At 35.0% G+C, this 20,058-nt stretch overlaps 1 protein-coding gene across 2 annotated transcripts in view; it reads right to left on the reverse strand.

The window, feature by feature from the left end:
• Positions 1-20,058, reverse strand: part of TAF4B (TATA-box binding protein associated factor 4b) — a 125,685-nt gene that overhangs the window by 24,076 nt on the left and 81,551 nt on the right. For both annotated transcript variants that reach the window (XM_087869910.1, XM_045781891.2), the window contains one exon: positions 3,225-3,335. In XM_087869910.1, the coding sequence (XP_087726036.1) occupies positions 3,225-3,335 (111 nt within the window). The remainder of the gene's footprint in view (positions 1-3,224; positions 3,336-20,058) is intronic.

Below are 20,058 nucleotides of genomic sequence, written 5' to 3' on the forward strand. Positions count from 1 at the left end.
ACTGACCTCTACCTCTGAAACTAATAATATACTATATGTTAACTGAATTTAAATAAAAATTTAAAAAAAGAAATATCAGCATTTCAAGCCAATTAAACAATTAAATGTTCTCGAGAGACTTTATTTATGTTTGTAAAAAAGCACTGAAAGTTAAACTGCATGCTGACGTTTCAAGATTCGGACTTTCACAGCTCCAAAATTCCTTTTATGTATAATGATGTGCTTTTTTTAGATGTTATGAAGTTAAAATAAAACCTATCTTTATATTCAACAAAAATTAAGAAATACCGTTAAAAATTTTGATGGATCATTAATAAGCTACATGCACTATCTGAAAATATTGCTAATAGGAAAAAAGATCCTTTCTAATCCAAGGATCCAAAATTAACACAGGAAACAAAGTTATTGTTTTAGTAGTCCCAAGGACCACAAACACATCACCTAAACAATATACATAAACAATACAAACATGCAAACACTCTAAATCTTAAAGTAGGTCCTAATTTACTGTATAAGTATCTGTACAGCCTGTTATTAATTTAAAAGCTAATTTCATATATACATATGTATAAGCATCTGTACAGCTGTTATTAATTTAAAAGCTAATTTCATATATATAACATCAAACCACAGCAGTAAATTAAGGGCAAATTTAAGTACTCCTAAGTAGTAAATTTTAACTATTTTCTTTTTAATGTCACCAGGTTTATGGTAAAAATATCTGATCCAAAGTGGTAAATGGTACTTGTTGCTTTTTGCTAGGGTAATACATAAATAGCTACACATAGATACATAACAATAGAACAGTCTTGCACTAATACAGTAGCTTCTAGCTACATGTAACTATTAAAATTTACATTAATTTTAAAAACTTAAAACTATTTCTCAGTCAGTAGCCATACTTTAATTGCTCAACAGTTGTATGTAGCCATTCGAGACACCACGGATAGAACATTTTTAACACCACAAGTTCTATTAGATAGCACTGGACCAGAGTATATTAACAAACTCAATACATATGGGAATTTGTATTCAATACAAAATTTGTGTGATAAAGGTAGCATTTGAAATCAGTGAGGAAAGAAATATTGAGTAAATAGTGTTGGGACAATTTGTGAGCCTGGGGGAAAACAAAGGAAGACTAAGGGAATTAAGCTAAAGCCATATTTCAACTCCTACTCAAAAGAAATTCTGGATGAATCAAAGATTTATAGTTAAAAGGTAAAATGATAAATGTATTGACACATTAATTCTCCTTAAGAAAGGCCTTCCCAAATAGAATGGAAGTCCAGAAGACAAAAAAGATTTTCTTTTTAGGAAAATAAAAACTTTTAGAAGAATATAGCCCAGACACACTGGGAAAAAATAAAAGTAATAAAAAAAAGGAGGTGGTGGGGGGTGGGGGGAATGTGGTGTGTTCCATGTTCTTAATCAATTGAAAAATATAACTCAGTGGAAAAAAGGAAATTTAAAATGCCAATATACATAGGAAAAGCCTGCTTAATTTTACTTGTAATTTAAATATTCTATTAAAAATTGCATTTTCAACAATCTAAGGGCAAAGATAATCCCCAGTGTTAATGAGAGTGTGGGAAAGTAGACACTAATGGATGTAAAAACTGATACAACTTATTCCGAGGGTCATTTTTGTTTAACAAACATCAAAAGCAACAAATGATAATTAAGAATAAAATGATACTGAGTCTAGAAATGACTTTAAAATAACCTGAGAGATAAAAAAACTTACCTGAGAAAGTTGGTATGTATATAAATAAAGACTGGGAATAAACTGATAGTAGGTGTAACAGGGTGGTGGGTATATGCGGATTCATTATACTATTCTATCATTGTGTGTTAGAATTTTTCCAAAAAGTTATTCCTATTATGCACAGCCTTTAAACCAGGAATTCCATTTTTAGGAATTTAGCCTATAGTTACATTGGACAAACAACAATGTCAGTACAAGAACGTTCTGCAAAAAAACCCTAAATTTCCATTAAAGGACAGGTTGATAAGTTACATTTATCTAAACATAGTAATGTCCTATATATCTTTAAAAAGTATAGAGGTCAATGATATAAGAGAGATTATGGAAAAAGATCCTGGAAAAAGGAGAAACATCAAGCACAGAACAGAAACTCTAGTTTGAACACATTTAAGTAAAAACAAAGTCAAACACGTGGATTTGTGAACACCCATGAGACACGTGTCCATATTCATAACAAATTTCTGGAAGGCTATGTCGAAATCTTAATAATGGCTATGTCTGGTTGGGCAGGAGATGGGGGATTAGACATCTGTGAGAAGGAAACACTTATTCTTCAACATTTTTTTATACTGTGATTTTCTGGGGGGGCATGTGAACACACTGTATTCACTACATTTATAATGAAAAACAACTGATTTTTAAGTCCTTCTTCTACTGAGATGATTGTCATTCATTTAGGAACTGTCAGTGTTCAGGGTCAATGTGAGGGAGGAGCTTGTCTCAAAGCACATTAAATCTGACAGAGCAAAACAGATGAGCCGTGACTCTTGTATTGCTGACCCTATCTCAGGGCTCTTACCGTACCTGTATCTCACCCTGATGATCAATTCGTAAATGTACCATTACATCAAATATTTGCTCTTAAAGATGTAAGTAAGATCCCTCCTTGGTGCTAGTCAAACAATTAACAACTCATATTGAGTATATAAGTGCCTGGTTCTGTGGGGGAATACAAATGAATAGGATTATAGTCTTGCTCAAAAAGTTTAAAACCTTACAAAGAAAAAATATGCATCCTGTGTGGAACAGAGACTAATTTGCCATGCAAACACATTATGTATTGAGACAAGGAGAAGTCAATGAAGAAATGAATAGCTGGGGTTCACAAATAAATAACACAAATAAACAGGGCAGATATGATCTTAAGAGGTGAGCTAGATTTAGATACACTGCAGGAAGAGGATTACATAAGACCACTGGAAAGAATGTACAGAAATAAAAAACTAAGATAGTGAGACTCAGTATAAAATAAGTAATCAGCAGGAGTAAAGTTCAAGGTGATATATATCCTAAAAACCAGGAAAAATTAAGATTTTGTAAAACAGGCAAAGGAGAGTTTTAACAAGCATTTGGCAGCACCAGCATGCTAGGTAGGGTAAACTATCTACACGTCTTTGCTTCCTTTTGGTTTGCTCTCTTGACATGAAAAATAAAATAACAAACGTTACTTCAATACCTCACTTCCAGACCCAGATTCTAGTGGTCTCTTCTTTCTTGGTCCAATAGCTGCAAGAGCTGTGAGGTTAGCATCTCTATGCTGTATCTGCGCAAGCTCCAACTGCTGTAACTAGAATATGGAATAAGGAAAAAAAAAAAAGAATGTTACACACAGTCACGCTCAAGGGGGGGAAGAAACTGATCACTAAGCCTACTTCTGTGTTCTTCACCAAGTAAGTTACAGTATAAAATAAATATTAGATTCCCCTAATAGCCAAGAGCACATCATTTCCTGATGCCTTCACTCCAACAAACTCTTTAGTCCTGAATATACAAACCGAAGAGGCAGAATTTAGGTAAGGAAGAGGTATAGAAGAAAAACAAGAAAGAAAGGCATCTAGAGATTAATTTCTTCTTACTTTAATCACAGATAAGAAATGCCTAAAGAATAAATTGACCAGTAAATTGGAAAGAAATTGGCCAAACAATAGTCAACCTTTTCGGATTAAAAGAAAATTACTGGAAAATAAACACAATTTTTGTGTGTGATAGGAAACAGTTCTATGCTGTATGATTTACAAACTACCTCCTTAAAAATTAACCCATTTAACTCTCACAACCACACTGAAAAGTATATATTAATTACTATAATGGGATATGAAAATTATACAGGTATTCATCTTTTTTTTTTTTTAACTAAGGAAGACATGCTCTAAGAGCTTAGGAAAACTTTATAAAGGTCATGTAAATAATAAGTGGTGGAAAGAGAACTCAGACCCAAGTGTTCTTGTAACAAGCCCTCTCTATATATCTCACTTTTGCATGGATTTACTCTACATTAATCTTCATGCCAAAAATTGAAAGTACTCCTCAGCAAAGCAGGGATAGAGGGAACATATCTCAACATCATAAAGGCCATATATGAAAGACCCACAGCTAATACCATCCTCAATGGGGAAAAACTGAGAGCTTTTCCCCTAGAGTCAGGAACAAGACAGGGATGTCCACTCTCACCATTGTTATTTAATATAGTACTGCAAGTCCTAGCCTCAGCAACCAGACAACAAAAAGAAATAAAATGCATCCAAATTGGGGAAGAAGTAAAACTTTCACTATTCACAGATGACATGACACTCTATGTAAAAAACCCAAAAGAGTCCACCCCAAAATTGCTAGAACTCGTACAGGAATTCAGCAAAGTGGCAGGATATAAAATCAATGTACAGAAATCAGTTGCATTTTTATACACTGAGACAGAAGAAAGAGAAATTAAGGAGTTGATCCAATTTACAACTGCACCAAAAACCATAAGATACCTAGAAATAAACCTAACCAAAGAGGCAAGAATTTATACTCAGAAAACTATAGAACACTCACTCATGAAAGAAACTGAGGAAGACACAAAGAAATGGAAAAACATTCCATGCTCATGGATTGGAAGAGTAAATATTGTTAAAATGTCTATGTTACCTAGAGCAATCTATACATTCAATGCAATCCCTATCAAAATACCATCAACTTTTCTCACAGAGGACAAATAATCCTGAAATTGTATGGAACCAGAAAAGACCCAGAAGAGACAAAGGAATGTTGGGGGGAAAAAACCCAAAAACAAAAACCAAAGCTGATGGCATCACAATTCTGGACATCAATCTCTATTACAAAGCTGTGATCATCAAGACAGTATGGTACTGGCACAAAAACAGACACACAGATCAATGGAACAGAAGAGAGAACCCAGAAATGGACCCACAACTATATAGTCAACTAATCTTTAACAAAGCAGGAAAGAATAACCAATGGAAAAAAGACAGTCTCTTCAAGAAATGGTGTGGGAAAACTGGACAGCCACATGCAAAAGAATGAAAGTAGACCTCTTTCTTATACAAAAATAAATTAAAATGGATTAAAGACCTAAATGTGAGACAGGAAACCATCAAAATCCTAGAGGAGAAAAAAGGCAGTAACCTTTCTGACCTTGGCCATAGCAACTTCTTACTAGACACACCCCCAGAGGCAAGGGAAACAAAAGCAAAAATGAACTATAAGGACTTCATCAAGTTAAAAAAGTTTCTGCACAGTGAAGGAAACAATCAACAAAACTAAAAGGCAACTGACAGAATAGGAGAACATATCTGCAAATGACATATCTGATAAAGGGTTAGTATCCAAAATCTATAAAGAACTTATCAAACTCAACACCCAAAAAATAAATTATCCAGGTAAGAAATGGGCAAAAGACATGACCAAACATTTTTCCAAAGAAGACATAGAAATGGCTAACAGACACATGAAAAGAGGTTTAACATAACTCATCATCAGGGAAATACAAATCAAAACCATAAGGAGATACTACCTCGCATCTGTCAGAATGGCTAAAATTAACAACACAGGAAACAACAGAAGTTGTTGCAGAAAAAGGGGAACCCTCTTACAATGTTGGTGGGAACGCAAGCTGGTACAGCCACTCTAGAAAACAGTATGGAGGTTACTTAAAAAGTTAAAAATAGAGATGTGCCTGGGTGGTTCAGTCGGTTAAGCATCTGCCTTCGGCTCAGGTCATGATCTCCCTGGGATCGGGTCCGCATTGGGCTCCCTACTCAGCGGGGGAGTTTGCTTCTCTCTTTCCCCCTCCCCCTGCTCATGTTTGCGTGCTCTCTCTCTCTCTAATAATAAAATCTTTAAAAAAAATTTAAAAATAGAACTACCCTACAACCCAGCAGTTGCACTGCTAGGTATTTCCCCAAACGATACAAAAATAAAGATTCAAAGGGGCACATGTAACCCGATGTTTATAACAGCATTATCAACAACAGCTAAACTATGGAAAGAGCCCAAATGTCTATCAATTGATGAATGAATAAAGAAGATGTGTGTGTGTGTGTGTGTGTGTGTGTGTGTGTGTGTGTGATGGAATATTACTCAGCCATAAAAAAGAATGAAATCTTGACATTTGCAATGACACGGATGGAACCAGAATGTATTATGCTAAGTAAAATAAAATATTTCAGTCAGAGAAAGACAAATACCATATAATTTTACTCATTTGTGGAATTTAAGAAATAAAACAGATGGATATAGGGGAAGAGAAAAAGAGACGGGGAAACAAACCATAAGAGACTCTTAACTAGACAACAAACTGAGAGGTGATGGAGGGGAGGTGGGTGGGGGGGATGGGCTAAATGGGTGATGGGTGTTAAGGAGTTCACTTGTTTTGATGAGTACTGGGTGTTACATGTAAGTGATGAATCATTAAATTCTACACCTGAAACCAATCTTACCATATATGTTAACTTAAATTTAAATAAAAACTTGAGATTAAAAAAAAAAAGGAGGGTCAGCATTTGTTCTACTCAGGTTTTCAACTGAAAAAAAAAAAAATTGAAAGTATTATTTTGTTGTACAGTTTTTATCATAATTAACCCAGAATACCCAAATCTACAAGGTATAATTATTTAGTACATGGGTACTAAAGTATGCAGAGATACTCATGAAAGATCCTCAATTAAAAGGCAGATTAGACATTGAAACTGGAAAATAAATGCATGAAATACAGCATCATTTCATGAAGGCAGGTGAGTGTCAAAAAGTATTCATAATAATAATAATAATAATAATAACAAACAAGTCAAAATAAAATATCACTACATGGGTCCTTAAGCTTCTCCAGAAGAGGAAGAATGTTCAATTACCATCAAAATCTTATTACAATGGAGGGAAAAGAAAGAACCTGGCACTGGTTGCTAGACAAATATTCAAATAAGATCAGGCTCCATGATAGCCAACTGAAATAACCTATTGAGGAACTCTATACACACACACACACACACACACACACACACACACACACACCATGAAGATATTCTTTTAAAAAGGGCACTGACCAAATTCTGAACATATTAAAACAAGAGCAGGATGAAAATAGGAAATAGTTTGTGGTGAAATAGGCAGTCTCAAGGAGACACAAAGTAAAGATCACTTCAGATTATTTTATAATAGTAGAAGAAAGACCAAAAATAAGCCATAGGTAACTAAGTCTTTAGTAAAGAAGAAAACACAACTTTAAAAAAAAAAATTCTCCATTTGCTTCACAAATTACAGGGCAAAAATTCCTCTTTTAAATTGTGGATTCACTTATATATAAACTGCTAGAAAACAGTTTTCAGGAGTTAGAGACTATCTTTTGTTGATGCTGGCCTTTTAAATAAAATATATAGTCTTAGAATCTGATGCTGTCATAGTCTGGAACTTCTAGATGACAAAATACAATTTTAGTTAATCTACCCTGCAGCACAAATCAAACAACAAACTATTTTTTTTTAATATTGTATTTATTTATTTGACAGAGAGACAGCCAGCGAGAGGGGGAACATAAGCAGGGGGAGTGGGAGAGGAGGAAGCAGGCTTCCCAGTGGAGCAGGGAGCCCGATGCAGGGCTCAATCCCAGGACTCCGGGATCATGCCCTGAGCTGACGGCAGACGCTTAACAACTGAGCCACCCAAGCGCCCCACAACAAACTGTATTTTAAAATCTTTCCCTGGAGAAAAATGGCATGTGCAAGATAGTTACAACAAATAAAAAGTTTTTAAATTGACCTTTGTCATCAAATTTCCACACCTATGTAGTAAAACACTTTCTCCCACTCTGCAAAATTATACTTTGGTTTTCTGAAATCTCACATAAAATGTTACAATTTTTGCAAAACTCTAACAAAAACTAAAACTGACCATAGTTTTGGTTTGCCCTATGTTACAACAAACTTTCTCAAGAACAATGTATCTTGGCCAACACAATAGAGGAAAAACTAGACATTTTTAACCAGAACAGAAGAACATTTTGGGCATTAATGCAGATTTGGCATACACAAGTGGGGAAAGACGATATGTAAGCTGAGTTCAGTAAAAACAGCCAGGCACTGAGTTAGAGGCTTGTGGGTAGAAACAGGATTGAAAGTGACAAGATTATCTACATAGAAAACCTCAAGTCAGCTACAAAAAACTCCCAAAAAACCAAAAACAAAAATCCTCCTAGGACTAATAAATTAATGTTGCAAGATGCAAGGTGAACATACACAATGATCATTTCTAAATACTATTCAGGTACAATTGGAAACTTAGGTATAAACCTAAAACCTATGGATATTTGTACACGATAAATCACAAAATGCAGATGAAAGAAATAAAACACAGACAAATGGAAAGACATACTGTGTTAATGGACAGCAAGACTCAACATTGTAAACATTTCAATTCTCTCAGAATTTTTATAGATTTAACACAATTCCAATAAATTTTTTTTTACACATATGGATAAGTTGATTCTAAAATTTATATGGAGGGGCACCTGGATGGCTCGGTTGGTTAAGCAACTGACTCTTGGGGACATCTGAATGGCTCAGTCGGTTAGGCAGCTGCCTTCGGCTCAGGTCATGATCGCAGAGTCCTGGGATCCAGTCCCACACCAGGCTCCTTGCTCGGCGGGGAGTCTGCTTTTCCCTCTGCCTGCCTCTCCCCCTTTTGTACTCTCTCTTTGTCTCTCTCTCTCTCTGACAAATAAATAAAATCTTAAAAAAAAAAGCAACTGACTCTTGATCTCAGCTCAGGTCTTGATCTCAGGTTGTCAGTTCAAGCCCCCCAGTGTGGAGCCCACTTAAAAATAAATAAATAAGGGGCACCTGGGTGGTTTAGTCGGTTAAGTGTCTGCCTTCAGCTCAGGTCATGATCTTGGGGTCCTGGGATCAAGCCCTGCATTGGACTCTGATTCCTCCTCTTCTTATACCCCTCCATCCTGCTTGTGCTCTCTCTTGGTATCTCTCTCTCGAATAAGTACATAAATCTTAATGAAATGAACGACTAAAGTAAATTTTATATGGAAAGGCAAAGAACTAGAAAAGCTAAATTAATTTTGAAGAAAAGGGAACAAAATTGAAAGAATTACACCATCTGATTTTAGGAATTACTTATAGAGGGCTACAGTAATCAAAATTATATGGTACAGATAAAGGAATAGACACAAAGAATAATGAGACAGAATAAAGAATCAAGCAACATATCCATATAAATAACGGCTAACTGATTTTTGACCAGGGTGGAAAACAACTCAACTGAGAAAGCATAAAGCATAGTGTTTTCAACAAATGTTGAAGCAACTGGACATTACATGTGAAAAAAATAAATCTTGACATTAAACCTCACAGCTTATACAAGAATTAACTCAAAATGTAAACTATAAGCTTCTAGCAAAAAGTGTAAGAGAAAATCTTTATGACTTAAGGCCTAGCAAAGAGTTCTTAAAACATGGCACCCAAAGCAGGTCCATTAATGAAAAACCAAAAACCCTGACAAATTAGACTTCATATAAATTAGAAAAGTTTGCACTTTAAAAGACATAGTTAAGAGAACAAAAACCCCACACTATCTAATTTCTCTGTCTCCAAATTCTATATGCCTTTTCTTTTTCTTGCTTTATTGTACTGGCAATATAATACTGACTAATAGTGATGAAAGCAGACATCTTTGCCTTTTTCCTAATCTTTGGAAGAAAGTATTTGGTCATTTCACCATTAAGAATAACATTAATAGTAGGGTTTTAATAGCTGCCCTTTATCAGACTGAATTCTATTCCTGGATTCTTGAAAGTTATTCTTATTAATACATGTTGAAATCTATCTAATGTATTTCTGCATCAACTGACATGATCTTTCTTAGACTGTTAATATGGTAGATTATATTCCCTGATTTTTAATTATTAATCCAGCTTTGTATTCCTGAGGTAAACTCCACTTGGTCACGATATATTATTTTTATACATTACTAGATTTGATTTGCTAATATTTTTTGAACATGTTTACATCTATGTTGACAAAGGACACAGAAATGTAGTCTTCTTATTTTTGTAATGTTTTGCTGGTTTGTTTTTAGGGTAACGCTGGTTTCATAAAATGAACTGGAAGAGTTTTTAACTCTTGCGTGTTCTTAAAGAGATTGTGTAGATGTGGTGTTAATTCTTCTGAAAATGTTTGGGAGAATTTACTAAGTAAAATCATCTGTGCCTGGAGACTTCTTTATTAAAAAGTTTTAATTATAAATTCAATTCATTTAATAATTATAGAACTACTGTGGTTAGCTACTTCTCTTGGCTAAATTTTGACAGCTTGCGCTTTTCAAGAGACTGGTTATTTTATCTAAGTTGTCAAACTACTTACATGTAGTTGTTCATCTGTATTCCCTTATCCTTTTGACATCTGCAGAGTCTGTAGTGATTTTCCATCTCTTTTTTCCTGATATTGGTGATTTATATCTTCTTTTTTCTTTGCCAGTCTTACTAGAGATTTATCAATTTTGTTGATCAAAGAAGCAGCTTTTGGTTTTATTGATCTTCTCTATTTTTTTCTTCTGTTAGTTGAAGTCATGGTTTTCTGCTTTTACCTTTATTATTTCTCTTCTTCTGCTTGCTTTGGTTGTATACTGCTCTTCTTTTACCAGTTTAAGGTAAAAGCTTAGATTATTGATTTGAGATCTTTCTTCTCTAAAATGAGCATTTTTTCTATCCTTTTAGTTTAACTTATCAACATCATTACATTTGAAGTGAGTTTTTTGTAGATAGATACAGGTTAGTCATAGTTTTTAAATCCATTCTGACAATCTCTATTTTTTAATTGGTACATTTAGACCATTTACACTTAATATAATGACTTAGCCATGTTTCGATTTAGGTGTACCATTTTATTATTTGTTTCCTGTTTGTTCCCTTTGTTTTTCATTTGTTTCCCTTTTCCTATTTCTTTTGGGTTATTCAAACATTTTTAATATTTTATCTTTTTTTTTTTACTATATCTCTAGTTTTTTAAATTTTATTTTAGTGGTGGCTCTAGAGATTACAATACACTTACTTAAATTTTCAGCCTACTCAGAATTAGTATTTTACCACTTCAAGTGGAATATAGACACCTTACTTTGTTATAGTTGCTTTATATATTATATATAATACACACACACACACACACACAGTGAAAATCCCTGACAATAATTTTTGCTTTCAATATTTTAAAAAGCTCAAAAGCAGAAGACTAGTCTTTCACACCATTTCTGTTGCTCTTTCTTCATTCTTGATGTTTAAAGGTTCCCTTTGGTATCATTTCGATTCATTCTGAAGAAATTCAACTTCCTTAGATAATTCTTTTAAAGCAGGTCTGCTGGCAACAGATTCTGCTCTTGTTCCTTCATCTGACAATGTCTTTATTTCACTTTCATTCCTACAGGGTATTTTCACAGGATATAGCATTCTGGGTTGCCTGACAGTTCTTTTCTTACTGTACTTTAAAAGTATGTTGCTACTTTCTTTTTGGTCTCCATGGTTTCTGATAAGAAATACACAATCATTTGAATTGCTGTTCCCTTATTGGAAAAGTGTACATTTCTCTAGCTAGTTTCAAGAATTTTTTCTATGTCTTTAGTTTTCTAAGACTAGATGTGACTGAACCTGAGTTTCTCTGTGATTATCATGTTTGGGAGTTCATCAAGCTTCTACAATCTTTAGGTCTGTCTTTCTCTAAATTTGGGGGGTTGTTAGCCATTATTTTTTCAAACATATTTTCAGCATCTTACTCTTTGTCTTCTGAGACTTCAGTAACATTAATGCCAGACCTTTGGCCATTGTCCCAAAGGTCTCTGAGGCTCCGTTTTTCTGATTTTGTTTTTGATCCATTTTCTCCTCTGTTGCTTAGACTAGATAAATTCTATTTGTCCATCTTCAAGTTCACTGACTCTTTCCTCTTTCATCTCTTTTCTGCTATCTAGCCCATTCAACAAGTGTTTTATTCAATTACTTTCATCTTCAGTTCTAAAATTTCCATTTTAGAGCTTTATTCCTGGGTCTTCAAGCCAAGTAATTTTAAACAGTATCCTGAATATTTTAAATATTATGATATAATACTCTGGGTCTTCTTTAAATCCTTTGGAGTATGTTATTTTTGTTTAAGCATGCACAACAGGCCAGTTAGATTTAGGCCACAAATTCCAGTGTGTCTTCTGTGGGCTTAGGCTCCAACATCAGTTCAGTTTTCAAGGCCTTTGTTATGCTCTTTGGATCTGTCCCAAATATGTACTACTCAGTGGTCAGTCTCAGACCTAGCAGTGCTCTTTTAGCTCCATTCTTGAAGTCTTTATGTATGCTGATTAGAATCAGATTCACATATGACAAATGTGTAGCTCAAGAGAGGGCCTAGAAGTTTAAAATAATAATATAGGGCTGCTTTCCTGAGCTCTCCCTATTCCACAGTCTTCCCGGTAATTTTTGATTCCCTAGGCTCCTCTTTTTGTCTTCTCGCCAGAAAGCTGGGGGTTTAGTTACTCTGCTTTGCCATACATTTCTGTGACTGTATGCATGTCTACAGTAAGCAGCAAGAATAGGAGTGGGAATGTGAAAGAGGGATGGCAACCACACTGCTGGTTTAGTGGTATTTTGGATTCTCATCTTCTTCTCCAATTTATCTACTATTTACTTTTCAAAGCCTTCAAATAGCTTCTCTGTGCATTCTGTTCAGATTTTACAGTTGTATTCAGTGGGAGAGACAGTGTGGAGTGTTTTTACTCCATCAACTGGAACCTTTAAAAGCTGGTTTAACCAGAATTCTGACAACAGGTTTCTGTTAAGTTATATTCCTATTAGGCTTTGTTTCATAAAACTTAAGCCTGCTTGCTCACTTACAACAGCAACACACACTTTGGAGACCTAACAGACTTGGCAGGTTCTCTTTTAAGAGTATCCTCACTCCTTTCTTATGGCTAATGAAACAGGCAGAAGCTTTCATTTCCCTTCTCACAATCTCTCTGATATCAAGCAGAGGTCCCCTAAAATTCAAGTCAGTGCCCTAGAGAGCAATAGAGCAATAGTAGTTGAAGATTATTTTATTCCTGATGTTTAGTACTTGTCTCTGTTAATTTTTAAGTATAACTATGGTAATATTCACTTTAATCAAGTCCAAAACACATTAACAGACTACCTTAAAGATCACACAAGCTCTCAGGGTAAAGTTCAATAGAGGTACTTCTTGATGCTAACTACGTAATTTTGAAGGACAAAAGATAAGGAAAAATAAAAATTAATGAAAACAGAATCCAAAACCTTAGGCAGAATTAGATGAGCTGAATGAAGAATGAATAAATCAAGTATTATATAGCCAAGTCCTTCCACAAATACAGGGATATATTAAGAGGAAGGACTAAATTACTTAGATAATTGTGACACTGACACTATAGGAAATTCAAAAATGTGTTTCTTTTTTGTGCTTAAGGAAGGCAAGGCATTGGGGCGCCTGGGTGGCTCAGATGGTTAAGCGTCTGCCTTCAGCTCAGGTCATGATCTCAGGGACCTGGGATCGAGCCCCATATCAGGCTCCCAGCTCAGTGGGGAGTCTGCTTCTTCCTCTCCCTCTGCCTCCCGCCTTGTTTGTGCTCTCTCTCTCAAATGAATAAATAAAATATTTTTTTAAAAAGGCAAGGCATTAAAAAAAATTCAAGAGCTTAAAGTACAAAAGACAACAGCAGAGCTGTCCTTTGTAAAAAATGATCCAAAAATATTAAGTGCTGTATCACTCTTGGCGCCTTTTTACTTTTATAGAACCCCCCTTAATATCTCCTGTAGGGCTGGTTTCGTGGTTACGAAATTGGTCAGTGTCTGGCGATCTTGGAAGGTCCTTATCTTTGACAAATCAGGAAAAAACATCCAGTGGAAAAAAGACAGTCTCTTCAATAAATGGTGCTGGGAAAATTGGACAGCTACATGCAAAAGAATGAAACTTGACCACTCTCTCACACCATACACAAAGATAAACTCCAAATCGATGAAAGACCTCAATGTGAGACAGGAATCCATCAAAATTCTAGAGGAGAGCATAGGCAGCAGCCTCCTTGACATCGGCCACAGCAACTTTTTTCATGACACATCTCCAAAGGCAAAAGAAACAAAAGATAAAATGAACATGTGGGACTTCATCAAGACAAAAAGCTTCTGCACAGCCAAGGAAACAGTCAAAAAAACTAAGAGGCAGCCCACGGAATGGGAGAATATATTTGCAAATGACACTACAGATAAAAGACTGGTATCCAAGATCTACAAAGAACTTCTCAAACTCAATACACAAGAAACAAATAAACAAATCAAAAAATGGGCAGAAGATATGAACAGACACTTTTCCAATGAAGACATACAAATGGCTAACAGACACATGAAAAAATGTTCAAAATCATTAGCCATCAGGGAAATTCAAATCAAAACCACACTAAGATACCACCTTACGCCAGTTAGAATGGCAAAAATAGACAAGGCAAGAGACAACAATTGTTGGAGAGGATGTGGAGAAAGGGGATCCCTCCTACATGGTTGGTGGGAATGCAAATTGGTACAGCCACTCTGGAAAACAGTGTGGAAGTCCCTTAAAAAGTTAAAAATTGAGCTACCCTATGATCCAGCCATTGCACTACTGGGTATTTACCCCAAAGATACAGACGTAGTGAAGAGAAGGGCCATATGCACCCCAATGTTCATAGCAGCATTGTCCACAATAGCTAAATCATGGAAGGAACCGAGATGCCCTTCAACAGATGGATTAAGAAGATGTGGTCCATATATTCAATGGAATATTACTCAGCCATCAAAAAGAATGATTTCTCAACATTTGCTGCAACATGGACAGCACTGGAGGAAATAATACTAAGCGAAATAAGTCAAGCAGAGAAAGACAATTATCATATAGTTTCACTCATTTATGGAACATAAGAAGTAGGAAGATCGGTAGGAGAAGAAAGGGAAGAAGAAAGGGGGGTAAACAGAAGGGGGAATGAACCATGACAGATTATGGACTCTGGGAAATAAACTGAGGGCTTCAGAGGGGAAATAGACTGAGGGCTTCAGAGGGGAATGAGATAGGCTGGTGATGGGTACTGAGGGCACGTATTGCATGGTGCACTGGGTGTTATACGCAAGTAATGAATCATGGGACTTTACATCAAAAACTAGGGATGTACTGTATGGTGACTAACATAATAAAAAATATTATAAAAAATATTAAGTGCTGTCATTTTCAGTCTGATTTTGCTATGAACTTTTGGAAAGTGGTAGTAAGGTATAAAGCAAAGGGGGGAGTGGAGAGTTAAGTTAATGTCTCCCCCAAAGCGTGTGTGTGCTGTCCAACAACACCTACATTAGTAGCAATGAACATAGCTAATGACACCAAATAGGAATATTTGAAAGAATCTAAAAAAAAATAAGAGAAATAAAGTACGCTACCTGGTTTTGAGTTCAGCAAAGAATTAAGAATAATGTCCTGCTTAGATTTCACAATTAATGTTAAGTGTACACAGAAATAACAATAAAACCCCACCACCAAACAACAGATGTTTTTTAAATAGTAAAAATTTAAATAGAATTTTAGATATGCTTTGTAAAGATTAATTCACCAAACTCTAAAATTCTCAACAATGCTTATAATTACTTCTAAATTACTGCAACTTACTGGGGGAAAACAAGGTTAAATCCTAAAATATTATACTACAAAATAAACAAACAATACCATACTAAACAGCATTAATGGATGAATCCTAGACCAAAGGAACGAACAAAGCAAGTCACAAAAAAATAACTACCACCCCTCACCTAAAATTCAGGGATATCACAATAGAAACACAGGATCCCTTTCAACCCCTCAAAGAAAATTATTAGGCAGGCATTCCACCAAACCGAACAATACATGGTCTGATTATTTTTTTTTCTCCCAACCACTAACGGTAGTTCTTACAATGTCAAGACACTGTCCAGAACACCTGATATACTTGGAATCTGGAATGTAGAGTCAAATGCCTTGCTAGTCAGTCCTTCTAATCTATCCCTACCTTTTAGGAAAATAGCACATTCCACATAATCTCAAATAGACACTTTCTTCCTTAGACTTAAACATAATACTTGGTTTATGTATTGTTAATACAAATGTAATTTGTATTAGATTACAGAACTTTAATTTGTATTAGATTACAGAACTTCCTTCCCTCTACATCTTCCCATTACTTTTCTTTTCAACCTTCTTTCCAGTCTTCTTGAAAGCAAACACACACACAAAACTAACATATCCATGGGTCAATTTCAAGTTTACTTATTTAAGAGCTTGATGGCATCTGTCTTAAATGTTTCTACAGTAATGTTCTTAAGCTACTATTTTTTTCCTTTTATACGTGACCTTTCCCTAAATCATGATAGCTATGTAACATAAGCAGAGCATGCACTGTTACATTCATTTAAATATAGTTGATCCTTGAACAACATGGGTTTGAACTGTGTGGGTCCACTTATAGGGGGCTTTTTTCAATACAGTGTAGTACTATAAATGTATTTTTTTCTTCCTTATGATTTTCTTAACATTTTCTTTTCTCTAGCTTACTTTAGTGTAAAAATACAGTATACAATATAGAATATACAACTGTGTTTTAATCAACTATTTATGTTACCAGTAAGGTTTCCCATCAACAGAGGATTGTTCATAGAAACATTTGGGGAGAGTCAAAAGTTATATGTGGGGCGCCTGGGTAGCTCCCTCGGTTAACCGTCTAACTCAGGTCATGATCTCAGGGTTCTGGGACAGAGCCCCATGTCCAGTTCCTGCTCAGAGTGGACTCTGCTTGTCCCTCTGCCCCTCCCCCTGCTCATGTGCACACACTCTCTCTCAAATATATAAATAAAATCTTTTTTTAAGAAAAAGTTATATGTGGATTTTTGACTGCACAGGAGATCAGTGACCCTAACCCATGAATTGTTCAAGGACTGACTGTAGAAGAAAATGGGAGTAAGTTCAAAGGAGTAAAGTAACTTTCCCAAAGTGAGATGCAGACAATGGCAGGTTGAATCTAGAATTGAAGACTCCTGGCTTCTATTTCAATGCTATTTACTTTATAATACATACCTCTTCTACCAAAAGGGTAGAATGTCTTTCAAGCCATACAAATCTTATACTTCAAAATTAATGTATGCAACCTTCTGATGAAGCTCTAAACAAAATATTATCTTTCCTATGTAAGGCATACCAATCAAGAGATACAACCAATAAAGGTTTCTTGTGAAAAGTATCCATAAAAAAAATGAGTGTAGCTTTCCTGGCTCCAAGAGAGAACTTATTGAATGGTAACTGGACTATGTCAACTCTCAGATTCTCAAACTACAGTATTTTGTTTGACTTTCTATGACCATTTAGTCAACAGGAAAATAAAAGTGGTGGATTTTAAAGGTCCTCTTCCTTCCCCTCCTAGACCAACGATTCTAAGTATGATCTCCAGAGCAGCAGCAGCAGCAATAACAAATCACCTGGAAATCTGTTAGAAATGCAAACTCTCAGACCTCACCCAGACCTACTCACAAACTCTAGGGATGGGGCCCAGCAATCTGTGTTTTAACAAACCCTCCAGATAATTCTCATGTATGTCAAAGTTTGAGAACTACGGTCCTAGACTGTCAATGCTTTGAAATATTTGCAACTGTTTCTCTATGTACACAAGCTTTCCACAACTTGTCCACAACAGAGAATGCCTTCTCTGTACTAAATTAATTGGACTGCTAGAATATATTTTTAATGACAAGTTTCACTTCATCCTGTCCAGTGTTCCATGAGTTTTGGCTCATGCAGAACAAGCATAAAACTTTAAACACAAATTGGTATAATTTAATAGTTAGCCTTAATTATCACATTTCACTGACTCCATATCTGTAAAAATTTCATTTAAAAGATTTCTTTTGTCTTTCTCATAATGAAATAACATTTTCTGATCAGTAACAAGTCTTATGATACAGTATTTTATTTCTTGTATGGTAATACTTTATGTGTGGAGAATTGTACTACTTACAGTTTTTATGTCGTATGTTTTTTACAAACAAAAATCCTAAATACTTGAGGGTACAAATTTTCTAATCTGTCATGCATTTTAATCATTTAATACTTATTCTTTTACCCAGTTTCTACAGGTTGCACTGTGGAGCTAATGTGCCAGCAGGTACAGGTCTTGCCTTTCTTTTTCTTTCCTCTATTGTCTGATAACAAATGTAAGTGGGAATGTTAGGAATTGTTAAAAGGAAGTAAATGAATTCTTTGTCTCACTCTGCACAGATGTGCTGAATTCACATTTCCCAAAGGAGAAAGAAGATATTCAGAAGGAAATAAGGGTCACAGTATATATAACAAATGTTTAAGGAATCAGGATATATGAACTACAAGGTCAGGTGGCTTGCTCTTCAGAATTTTGGATGATGTGGTAAGAAAGGAAAACGTCGAAGGCTAGATGGTAATCTAGGACACACGGTACATATTTCGACAAGTCTACAGCTGTATTAAACAAAGATGTACCTACTTGTTTGAAGTTAGAATTTGGCAATTAGTAATCTATTTAAAACCTTTCACAAATAAATGGTAAAAATGGAAGAATGTCAATACTTACATTTTAGGAAACGTATCTAGGAAAATTCTTAAAATTCAGAATTTAAAAGTATCAATATTTAAAATATAAAGTTAACAACATTCTACTCATAATACTGTTGTGGGGTTTGTTTTGTTTTGTTTTGTTTTCAGGCAAAAACAGTAAAAGGGGGGGAAAAACAGCCCCAAAGTTGAAACTAAAATGTTTGAATTACGAGATACCCATAGACATTTTAGCCAGACAACAATAAGGTTTTCAAATAGACAGATAACCTGTCAGGTCAATAAGAACAGTATGCAGCATGAGCCACTTCAATGGACTGAGACTAGACTGGAGGCAAATCCTAGAGGCAGCCTATTTTTTTAAGTGCCAAATAAGAGTGACAAAATATAAGAAGTATATAGGAAGCATGAAAATAAATTATTAGATACCTTTATAAAAACCTGCCTGATTTAACACAGTTTGTTATTATACCCAGAATGCAAAGAAGAAATGAACAGACTCTAAAATAGTATTAGAAGAAAACGCACAGGAGAAATGATCAAGATAAAAACTCTAGTCCTTAACAGTTGAAACCACCATGGATTATAAAATTATGTATGAAGGGGATTCAAGTTATGATTTAATAGTTATATGACAAACATCATTGTTAAAACATTTCCCAGGATCAATAAAGCCTACAATTTCTCTAAACAGCTCCTCAGAGTTCTGCACTCTTAAGGTACTGTCTTTAATCTATTTCCTATGACCAGCTTGGTAGGTAGGTAGTCACCTGGAAAAGGAAAGCGAACAAATTTCAAATCGAGCAACTGAAAGGAATCTGTGCTAATTTTCACAACTGAACAAAGAAAACTTCCCAGAGAGCCAAATACCAAAAAATCACAAACAAAAGCTTTATAGTTTATACCAGTGTGATAACAATTAGCATATCCCAAATGATAACCTTACAAATTACCATACAAGAGAACAGTTCAACTCTATATTAAGATGAGGTCAATGATTTTTGCAACCAAACAAAATATGGTATCCCTGTGTGTTTGATTCTAAATTAGAGCCCCTTAGAATATTAAAGTTATTAAAAGCTCTAGGGGACAGAGGAATGATACAAATGACAATACTGTAGTGTCATCAAACATTTGCAACTAATACACAGTGGCTCTGTTCTGTTCTTGGAATGAGGCCAGTGTATTTGATTTTTTTTTTTTTAACAGAAAGATTTAGAATAATAAGCAACTAGAAAAATTTTAAAGTATTTTACGAAGAAAGTATATAGTCCTTTAAATCTTGCTAGGAAAAAGAAATAAATGGAGGTGCAAAAAGGGGAAAAACCAAGTTTGCTACCACCTGCTCTCACTGAGAGGTATTTTTTTTTCACATTAACTTTTATAATTTTCTTTGAA

The sequence above is a fragment of the Ursus americanus genome, chromosome 19 (assembly GCF_024610735.1).
Source record: "Ursus americanus isolate L20-20 chromosome 19, mUrsAme1.1.p, whole genome shotgun sequence".
Lineage (NCBI taxonomy): Eukaryota > Metazoa > Chordata > Mammalia > Carnivora > Ursidae > Ursus > Ursus americanus.